The 11,159-nt window shown below is 38.3% G+C and overlaps 1 protein-coding gene across 4 annotated transcripts in view; it reads left to right on the top strand.

The window, feature by feature from the left end:
- LOC122076971 (dihydroorotate dehydrogenase (quinone), mitochondrial-like) overlaps positions 1–10,829 on the top strand; it is a 53,344-nt gene extending 42,515 nt beyond the window's left edge. Inside the window, exons 10-14 of one of the 4 annotated variants that reach the window (XR_006139666.1) lie at positions 717–854; positions 2,885–2,922; positions 3,034–3,133; positions 10,024–10,164; positions 10,519–10,829. Coding sequence is in view for 3 of the 4 variants with exons in the window: in XM_042642649.1 (XP_042498583.1) it covers positions 717–854; positions 2,885–2,922; positions 3,034–3,133; positions 10,024–10,098 (351 nt within the window). In the remaining variant the exon portion in view is untranslated. Of the gene's footprint in view, positions 1–716; positions 855–2,884; positions 2,923–3,033; positions 3,134–10,023 lie in introns of all 4 variants that reach the window. The other 3 variants (XM_042642649.1, XM_042642650.1, XM_042642651.1) reach the window with 3 other exon arrangements.
- Positions 10,830–11,159: the final 330 nt, after the last annotated feature.

Below are 11,159 nucleotides of genomic sequence, written 5' to 3' on the forward strand. Positions count from 1 at the left end.
TCAGCTGTTGAACTTCTTTGTCAGGAACAAACCAGCAAGCAAAGCTCACAAAATACATTAATCAATTTGTTCAATTCTTACAAATAAAGACCTATTTATGGCTTTGGCCAAGCTCTTATTTTACAAAATAGAAAGTAGTAGAAAGGAAACTAAACAAATAGGAAGCTAATTACTTGAAAACAAAAACTTCCTATCCCAACTAACTTGCCTGCTAAGAAAGAAGTAAAATAGAAACAAATAGAAACTTAGAATCTTCTAGAGACAACTAGCTAGTTCTAATTACTTGTCAACTAAGAAAACACAAAAGGAAACTCAAACTAAGGAAACAATTCCAAGCAAATTCTTTTAGAAGAACCCATCAAAGAATTCACCATGTTATCGGTCCCATTGGGGCACAGCACTGTTTGTGTGAACAATGTCACTTGAACAGTGTTCATGGTACTGTTCATGTGAATAGTAATATCTGGTTTTGTGCTGGCTTGATGGGCCAGGATTGGAGCTGGCTGGTCTGATGGAACCAGCAGCCTTTCACGCATGAACTAAAATTTCTTCGTATAGATTACTTTCATGGATATTATAATTATTGATTTTTTTTTTTTTTTTTTTGGGTCTTCTGTACTGTATGCTTTTCTTTTCTGTTATTTCTTGTTTATTTCTTTGTTAAAAATTTTCATTGTAACAATTTATAATTGTCTGCTCATAATGATCTGCCTCAGATAATATCAAATACAACCATTTCAAGACCTGATACTGTGAGTAAGAACCCAGTGGCTGAGGAGTCCGGTGGCTTAAGCGGGAAGCCTCTTTTTAATCTATCAACCAACATCTTGAAGGAGATGTACCTTTTGACCAGGGTATTTTTTTTCTTTCTTCTCTCTCTCTCTCTCTCTCTCATTTATTTTCCCCTGCCCTCCTGCTGTTGTGGCCTTTTTTGAGTTGAAGAGAACCTGTGATTTTACAGGACCACTGAAATTTTGCAAGTTCCCTCCACAATCTTAGACCAACAGCAAATATGTACATAGGGTGGAGGGGATTATTCCTGAATCTTCAGCCATTCTCCCCCCTATGTTGATCAAAAGACCATCCTTAACCATCTAGAACCATCTTTGGAAAAGGAGAGATTGAGAAGAAAGCTGAGCTGTGCAGATTTTTTTTTTTTTTTGGGGGTGGGGGGTGTGGCATTTGGGGGTTAACGGAAGGGAGAGAGTAAGGTCACCGGTGGAGGGAGGGAGTGATGATCAAGATGGGGAGGAAGGTCGCTTGTGATGAAAAAATTGATAATGTGAAATCATTGGAAACAGCTGTCGTTGGAGTTTGGATATCTGTTAAACATGAGAAAACTCCGTACACAAAGTCCACCACTGCAAACATTGGGCTTTAAGGACATGACCTGCCATGGTTGGGAAATTGCTTCACTCTGATACCACTTGATGCGGATCCGGGTTCCAAAACTGGAATCAGACCGCTTAGGGGCCCATCCAATAGTGCAATAGTCAAATGCCAAACAATAATGGAAATTCTTGTCAATAAACTGAAGTTGCCAAAGTAGATGGCACTCTTGTAAATAACCAAATGTTCTATGGTGTTACTTGGTAGCTGAAGGAGAAGGACATAATAGGGATTAGATTTATTAAGCATGGATAAACTAGGAAGGGACAAAAAAATAAGGGCGGCAAGTAAATAATAAGAGAAAGGAGGGGCAATCATATGAGAATAAAAACAATTAACACAAAAAGACAAAACAAAATTTCAACAAAGGGAGGAAGAAGACTCAACGATTTAAACCAATAAAGTAAGAAAACAAGAAGGGAAACGTGAAGGAGGGTTATCTTCTTCCTTCAGCCAAGGTCTTGATCAAAAGATGTTTCGAACAGAAGATCTTGATCACCAGGGCAGCACTCGACCTGAAAGTTCAGGTATGGAATCGCAATAGCAGGCTGGTTATAAATCCAGCTTCAACAAGCCTCAACAGCTCAAATCAGAATAGATTTAAAACCTGCAACTGGGTCTGGCGGTAGGGTTTAAAGTCCATAACTGAAGCTGGTTTCGGTTCTCACAGGAAGAGCTTCTGAAAACCTTGATTGATTATGGAGGAACAGCAAGAGATGAGAAAGATAGACTTTCAAAAGGGGAAAGAAGAGGGAGAGAGCTACACGTGACTCTCGGAAGACATGGTTTCAAATCAAAACTTCAATCAATTTTCACTTCTTAAAAAATCCAACTAAATCGTTGGGTACAAGCTAATATTTAACTACTAAAAGTAAACCTACTTTCCTATTTTGAAGCTGAAACAAAAGAGGAACCTACTCTAAAGCAGAATCAAGATCTCACTCTACTGATGGAAATAAAGATTGATTCTAACTCAACTAAATTGATCGACACCCTACCCTAAAATTAAAAGAAATATATATATATATATACAAATTACATAAATTATTCCCATGTAATCTCACACCTAATTGCATCAGGCAACAAGTATTTGTTTTGGTATTGAAAGAGATCAATGAATGAGCTACGTCTAGCCCATACAACAAAAAATGGGCAAGGGTGATGGCATATCTGATCTATGAATTCATACACTGGAGAAACTATGGCAAAATGGTCCAAGAGAATTTTGAAAGAATGGGTTAGTATCATTATTAGAGTTAATCCTGGTATATTTTCTGAGGTGTATTCTAACTTTAGTGGATCTTGCCCCTCTTATCACATAATTTTCTTGCCATTAGGAAGCAATCAACCAAATGGTTACCTACTGGGCATGTGATACCCTATGGGCTGAGGTCCAATTCTCTTGTTCAAACTATCCGCATTTAGTTTTCCTTCCCAGTTTCTAGTGTACTCTTCATTGCCAGCATTTGATGATTTGTATATCACCTCTTTTCAGGGAAAGATCCCTCTTATTGGTTGTGGGGGTATTAGCAGGTTGGTATCAGTCTATCGGTGACAACATTATCTTGTACTGATTGTGAAGATATTGTGACTAATATTTAAATATGTTTACTGGAATGTGTTTAAAATGCATTTGATATATAGTGGTGAGGATGCATACAAGAAGATACGAGCTGGAGCAACCCTTGTTCAGCTTTACACAGCCTTTGCCTATGGAGGTCCTGCACTCATTCCCCATATGAAGGTACACCCAAAAAATGGTTTAAGTGTAAACATACAAGCACGTACATGCATTTTTACATTTTGAGAACACGCTTCTCTCTTTAAATAACCAGTTGGCCTAGTTGAAAATCGAGTTCTCACACAATCTTAAGTTCTTAACCACACATCAGTCTGTTACAGTGGGAGTTATTTGCGAGATCAATACAGGAATGCTTATAAAAATGTTGATTTGTATTTCCTTTCTGGTTTAACTTTACTTTTTTCCTTTTTTTTTTTTGGATGGGGGATGGGAGGAGTTCATAACTGAAGTTGATTACTTTGTGCTTTTAGTCAAAAACTTTTTGGATTCCTGATATGGTCAGGGTTTAAAGTATCTCCGATACCGATACAATACTCTCCGATACGTATCTTAAATTTAACCTACCAATACGATACATGGAATTTTTAAAATCCTTTCGTATCAATATATATCCTACGATACATATCGATATACACCGATACGTACCAATACTCTGGAAAATATAAAATCGAGGTGAAATGTACATTTCGTTATGTATCGGTATCGGTATGTACGTATCGGTGAGTATCAGTACATATCAATCGGTGAGTATCGGTATGTATCGATCGATACGTATCGATGAGTATCAGTACGTAACGGTATCAGTACATATAAATCGGTATGTATCGGTGAGTATCAATACGTATCGATTTGTACATATCGGTATGTATTGATACAGTGCGCTACGGTTATATAATGGCCAAGATGGGTAATATTTTAGAAAAAAACACTATTTTTTGAGGGTTTTTGTTCCAAAGTTGCTCCCAGCCATATTTCTCTTTATCTAAAGTGGAAATCAAGGTTGGGAACAAGGATTTTACATTTATGGGACAACTATAAACCTTGAATTCTTAGTGCGATACCCTTAATTTATTGTTTATGCATAATAAATGTTATCAATAGCTTTTTTTAACAAATTTTTTATGCAAAGGTGTTTAAAAAAGTGTTCCCTATCCATTTATGTACGTATCTTAGTGTATCTCCATTACGATACGATACCCTCCGATACGTATCTTAATTTTTGCCGACCGATACAAACACTTTAATCCTTGTGGTCTTTTAGAAGCTTAAAACATAAGGCAAAGTGTTGCTATCTTCCTATTTTTATTTTATTATCACTAGAGAATTCTCAATTGTGTTTGTTTATAGAGCCGATCCATCTTTCTTAAATCTAATGAAGGATTTGATATCTGGGGAAGGTCCATCATTCTCCAATCTGCGCTTTTCTGAGACAGGTTAATGCTTTTGAGAGATTACTTCTATCAGGTTTTGTCCCTTACAAGTATTCTTCCTTATATAGAAATGGTATCTGGCCTAAAGATTGATCTAAGAGTGAGATCATTAAAGATGCTTGTGACTATCGTTTGCAATGTGGGTAATCATTTCTCTTTCAACTTTGGATGTCTGTTGGGTTGAATTCGGGATGGGAATCTTTATGGAATCCAGTGGGTTGCAGATTTTTGTGTATGCATGGTATTTGGAAGAAAAGCTCACTAGTATGGTTCATAAACGTGTTTCCTCCTTTGTACTTATATTTCAATTTTCAAGAGTCCAAATTGGTGGTTGCACTATAGTTGTCAAGGCGTTGCCTAGGCGTCGCCAAGGTGCCGCCTTGGCGTCCAAACGGTTTTCTTAGGGCCTAGGTGATTGTCGCCTTATTGCACTGCATGTTGCCTTATGTTTTGGCACTTAATTATGTCGAATATCATTTAAATAAATGTTTTTATATTTTTTATTTCATTTACTTAAGATATTATTCATAAATAAGCAAATACCTCCAATTTGAATTCAATAAAAATAGTTTAAAAAGCAAATTCCAAAAGGATAAAAGTCATTCCCCCCGTCCGAGAACAAAAATAGATTTTTGGTTGCAAGGTCGATTTTCAACTTTTAAATGCTGAGGTTTTTCTCATTTGTGAAAATTTTATGGATCTTTTTTTGATAGGTAGGGAGGGGAAGTATTCACCATCTAGGAGGCTCGAACACAAGACCTCCTGGTGAGCATGGATTTTTGCTCACCACAACTCACACTAGGCAGTTGTTAAAATTTTATAAATCCTATCATGGTAAAACATTACTAAAAACCAAAAGTCCGGTAAAAATAATATTTTCTTTTCATGTCCATAAAATTATTTTCCTTCAGGCGATTTTAATAGCATTTGCACACTTTAAAATAAGTTTAATTGGAACATAAATTTGTCATTAGAACTCAGAGTTAGTAATCTTAGACTTGTTGGAAAGCTGGGGAAGGTGCAGAGGTGGTGACATGCATAGCAGACGCTGAGGCATCTTGTGAGGTAGACGAACTATCAAGCTAAGACATGAACCGGCGAAGCATTGAAATATCATCCCTAGAGAAGGAGCTGGTATCTATCTGTGCAGGGCCCCTAGTATCAGTCTTTGTCATAGTAGCAAGGGTTGTAGCCCCTCCTCTACGGCCACCACATATGCCAATAGATCCACCACGTGTACTAGGACCGCCATGAAGGTCCCAGCACCTCTCTCGACTGTGACCAAGTTTCCCACAATGATCACATTGTCGTCTATCCCTGTCATCTCCACAAGAAGGCCCTTGACCTCGGTCGCCTCCATGCCATTCTTTGTGAGTAACGGAGGAAAGAGCAGAGCACTCAAGTGAAGGTGTAGAATCTATGGCACCTCTCCTGGTTTCCTCACTCAGGACGTAGCTACACACCTCATCAAGTGTAGGTAGGGGTGACCAACCCAAAATCTGTATCCAGATATGCTCATATTTTGAATTCAGCCCACCCAGAAGTATTAGAACACGCTCTTTTTCAAGTGATCTATGGACCTTGGCTTCATCATCAGGATTGGTCAAATGAAGATCTCGGTAATAGTCATACTTCGCCCAGAGTCCTATAACAGTGTTATAGTAGTCAGAAATGGACTTAGTCCCCTGCTTCATGGAGAGTGCTTGCTGAAGAAGCTGGTAGACCTTCATAGTCACCTACCCTATCATAGGTCCTAGAGACACTGTCCCAAATATCCTTGGCAGTTTCCTTCCTTATAAATCTCTTACATATCTCAGGTTTTATGGAGAAGAATAGCCAAGTCATAACTGCAGAGTTTGCAGTCTCCCATTTCTGGTATCCTGGATCTACGATAGCTGGAGCCTTGATAGCCCCAGTAATATATCCTAGCTTCCCTCTACTCCGTAGGATGGTTCAAGAACTCGGTCGACCATATCCCCAAGGGTCGAAACAATGTCCTGTGACTTTTAAAAGTCACAGCATGTTTCGACATGTTTCGACGAAATTTCCCATGTTTCGGTCAACTTGAACCAGGTCCTATATAAGTTAGTTTGAAAAGAAACCCAAGCCTTCTTTAGCAGAATTTGACCATCTCTTCTTAGTTTTTTTTCCTAGGAGTGGATAACTTGGGGAAACAGTGGAGATTTTCATTTTTTGCCTAACAAAGTTGAATTTAAGGGTGGTTCTTGCTTCACTACATAAGAAAGACACCTTGGACCAAAAAGATAAGTCCCAACTTCCCCAAAAATCATTTTTTTTTCATAGAATATACTTATAAATAGTAGAATTATGTAAATTTTTTATGTTACTTAGGAGGATCCAATTTATGCATTCACGGTGGCCGATTCTTTTTTTTTTGCATGTTAATGCTTTTTTTATTTCGGTTTTTGAAAATGCATTTACCTCTAACATATTTCAGTCAACCAGTCAGCGTAATGATTATCGAACCTTTGGTTCACCACACAAGTAAGACTTTATGTGTTTTTTTTATGAAACTAATGATGTGAATGTGTTAGAAATGTTTAAAATATGATGCACACAAAAAATAAGACAAAAAAATACTGTTTGGGGGTCGAAACCAAAGTTTCCACTATACTGGGAAATATTCCCCAGTATCCTCAAAATTTCCCTGGTTTCGATTGAAATTTTGGTCTCCTCAGGGGTCGAAACCCGATACCGTGAACCTTGCTCCGCAGGGACAGCTTCACAGAGTGTGACCAATCCAAGTAATTGGTACTATCCAACTTCACAAGAGAAATCCGGGTGTTAGGATTGTCAAAGACAACCGAACTGGGGTTGACACTACTCGACCCACCCGATGTAGCTTCAAGAAGTTCCGTGAGATCAGACATAATGTAAGGATACTCCTCAAACAACATCAATGGAGATCCAAACCAAGAGGGGATACACAAGTCCCAAATATTGTCTTCATAGAACCCAAAAAAAAAAATATTCCAACGACTAGTGAACCATGGAAATTTGATAGAGAAACAAAAGAGGCCACTTACAACTATGGGGTTTCATCCAAAAGTAAGTACAATCATCATAGAAAATAACACATCCACCAAATGGAACCAAAAAATTCCACTATCAGCAATTTCTAACCCAAAAAGGCCAAAACAGAGAAAAAAGATGATACCTGGCAGCAGGCAGAAAAAGGAGTTGTGTTCCCACAAGACAACTACTCAGCAAATGAGGCTTGGAGGGGTCATACAAGACCTTGGGCGATTCTGTCCAGCTAGGCCACATCCTCAAACAATGTTGGAGGAGAGAAAAAGAGGCGTTGGAAGCTATGGCTGGCAGTAAAGCTAGGGAGACTCCTCCTCCGTATGAGCTTCAATCAGTCCATGTAGACCTCAAATCTCCCTCCAAATGTCTTTAACTTGTTTCTACAACTCCATTAGGTCATTTTGTATACTTTTCTTTACATATTATAGCCTTTAATGGACCATTTTTTTTCTTTAAGGTTCCAAGAGAGACTTAAAGAATGCAACTAGAGGGCTTAGTCAACTCTCAATCCCTTATACAATGCTTTGATTCCAAGTTAGAAATAAGGACTAGGGTTAGAGATGAAGGAGGAAGAGAGCAAGGAAGATAAGGGAGAGAAGATGGAGAAGAAGAAGAAGAAGAGAGTGAGAGCAAAACGTGAGTTCCCTTCTCACCTCACCTATATTAGATTCAAATAATACTTTGGGAAATTACATATTCCTCCCTAAGGGAGGTGAAAGAGAAATAAAAGAAATTACATAAAAGGACAACCTAACATAAAACAGTTCCTAATGTACCCATAATACATATACTCTAACATGGTAACACATAATGTGCTGGCTGGTTTGAGAGAGTAGAATTTATGTGTGTAAAAAATTTGAATCCCAGCTGTTATCCTGACAACTTTGGGTCAGCTATATTAATCTTCTCTTTCCATTCCTCTCTACTTATACAATATCTGCTCTAAACTCTGTATTATTCATTTGGTGATATTTTTTTTAACCAGGCAAATGCTCCCAAATTTTTCTACTATTTTGTCCCAAAAGAAAGCAGATCTGACTTGGTTCCTATTCTGAATCTGAAGATCAGTATTGGTCCCTGGATCTTCCAAGATGGTACTGATCCAGATCTATTTGGATAGGCCAATCTACTGAAGGATTGGACACTCCAGTTTATTGCCAGAAAGCAGATCTGTCTTGGTTCCTATTCTGTATCTGAAGATCAGTATTGGTCCCTGGATCTTCCAAGATGGTACTGATTCAGATCTATTTGGGTAGGCCAATCCAGTTTATTGCCAGAATATCTTCTAATCCAGAACTGGACAGAACAGTTCCAACCAATCCCAAACCAGATGGTAGAATCTGGATCCTGTTCACCCAATCCTTGTAACATGCTCGTAATCATAGAACTATTTTATTGTACCTAGCAGCTGAAAGTGTTGATTATATTGGTATGATCACCCTATATGGGAGTAACCTTGTAATGTCTTTTGAAGATAATTTTGCTTTATTTTCTGTATCATCATTACTAGAGTTAAAACCCTTCTCTACCAAATGGAGGAAATGTGATTAAAACTGAAACCTATCAGAACTTATGTAAAGCCTCACTCATGATAATCTGTTCTTTGTATTTGTTGCATACGTGTAACATCACCTAGTGCATCTGCTACTACTACATAAGAGCCCATTGGATTTGACTCCAAGGGGTAGTTCAGTCGGCAAGGGACCATGCCTCAGGAAGCAGAGGTCCTGAATTCAAATCTTCTCCACCCTTTGGGGCCACCTGCACAAGGTTCTATGGTTCTCATAGGCCTTGGGCTTACCTGATTCATGTGGGTTGTGGGGTCCACATGGAGCCAGGATTTACCTGGTCTACCCGAAGGATCGGCTGGGGTTCCTCATTAGCAAAACAAAACTTTTGGTTTCATTTATGGAGTGGACTCAAACTCCTACTTGTGGGTGCCTGAGTTATTTCTGAGGCATGACTGACTCCCTGCCAGCTTTGTGGTGAAGGTAGCTGTTGTATTGTGTTAGCAAACTATACATATTCCTCTAGCTACTTGTCCTTTCAATTTGTTGACAAAGTCTGAGCATAATGAAGGTTTAAGGTCTTAGCTGATTCATAATGATATCAAGATCCTTTTTTTTTTTTTCCTTAAATACTAAATAAAAAATTAAAAAGCAAACAAGCAGGATTCAAGGAATTTTTGGACTTTGCTGAAATATGTGAGTACTATTAGTGGTTGGAGAGTGCCTAGATGTCGGTGCCTAGGCAACTTAGCATTACATATAAAATGGGGGGTTTAATATAAATTTATTAGAATCATTTCAAAGAGGGCCTCTTATGTAAAAATATGAAATGTGAAAGAATCTATATGTAAAATAAGGAAACACTTACCTTTACTCATAAAAAACAAAAATAATACTACAATAATAAAAGAAAATGACAGATCCATCTTCATTACAGATTAAGGCAGCTTGGCATTCTACGTGAGATTCATATTCTTAAGAAAGAGATTTAGCAGGCCTTTCTTTCCTATTAAGCAACTGTTTGGGTATTTGTTGATGCCTTTGTTTTCCTTTTCCTTTTCCTCAGGCTGAGCTGGTGCAGTGCTTAGAAAGAGATGGTTTCAAGTCCGTACGTGAAGCCATTGGTGCAGATTACAGATAGTTGTATCCTGGTTATGCATTTTAGCTGTGCATGAGACCCACTCCACATCCCTTTCATAATCAAGAGGCATGCATACCTACAATTTGGAGCTTTTGGTCTTTGTTTAGTATATATTTTTAGGGAGAAGGTTGTGGATGCCGCCCGCTTTCCCCACCCCTAGTGGCTGTGCCCAATGGGGAGGGTGGGACGAAGAGGCCAGGGTGTCATTTCCAATAGGGGTCCCGGAGGGGAGGGGGGAGACACAAGCTGGGCACACTGCCTGCGTGCCCAGTTTTTACTCATTTTTATTATCATATTAATTTTTTTCTCCCCCACTGCAAAATGTTAAAAGTAGTTTGCCCTCCAAATTTTGGATTGGATGCCTAATTTTTTTTTTTCTTGTAAAGAATGATTGGATATCTAATTTATGTGCCATTTCAGGGATAGGGGATCTTTTAGTAGAAGAGTCGAGGATATGGTGCCTGAAAAAGGCTTCCACAGCAAATATGCTGTAGTAGGCTATGAAGGAATGCTGTCTAGCGGTTCCTCAGATCCCTCAAATTCTCTGACCTTTAATCAAGACCATCAAATATTATTTGTTAAAGATCAAATTCTCTTGTCACCTTCTTCATTGTTCTACATCTTTACTGCATCCACACTGTGGCTGTTGACTATTGTTAATACCCCGACATTTTGTATCCCATATTTAGTTTTGTTCAGCAAAAGAAAAGATTGAAGTTTCAGAGGGATCAGTAGTTTTCTTCATTTTCCCAGTTAAATCAACTTTTGTCTGTTCAAGCTATGTTTTCTCTAAATTCATGTATTAATCGAAAGCAGAAAGGCCCTGGAAAAATTGGGAGAAAAAAAAAATTGTATGTCCTCTGGTGGACTGATGGTGGGGTCATAGACTCGTAGGATAATTAATGCTTGTATTTTTTTCTCACGGCAGGTTGGTTTATCAAATCATCCGTCCAATATTTATTCTGATGGATATATTCAAATAAAACTTAGGTAATACAAAAAAAGGAGAGAGAGGCACAAGGTTGCATGTGCGGAACAATGCTTCCTGATAGGAAACTTTC

The sequence above is a fragment of the Macadamia integrifolia genome, chromosome 4, assembly GCF_013358625.1.
Source record: "Macadamia integrifolia cultivar HAES 741 chromosome 4, SCU_Mint_v3, whole genome shotgun sequence".
Taxonomy (NCBI): domain Eukaryota; kingdom Viridiplantae; phylum Streptophyta; class Magnoliopsida; order Proteales; family Proteaceae; genus Macadamia; species Macadamia integrifolia.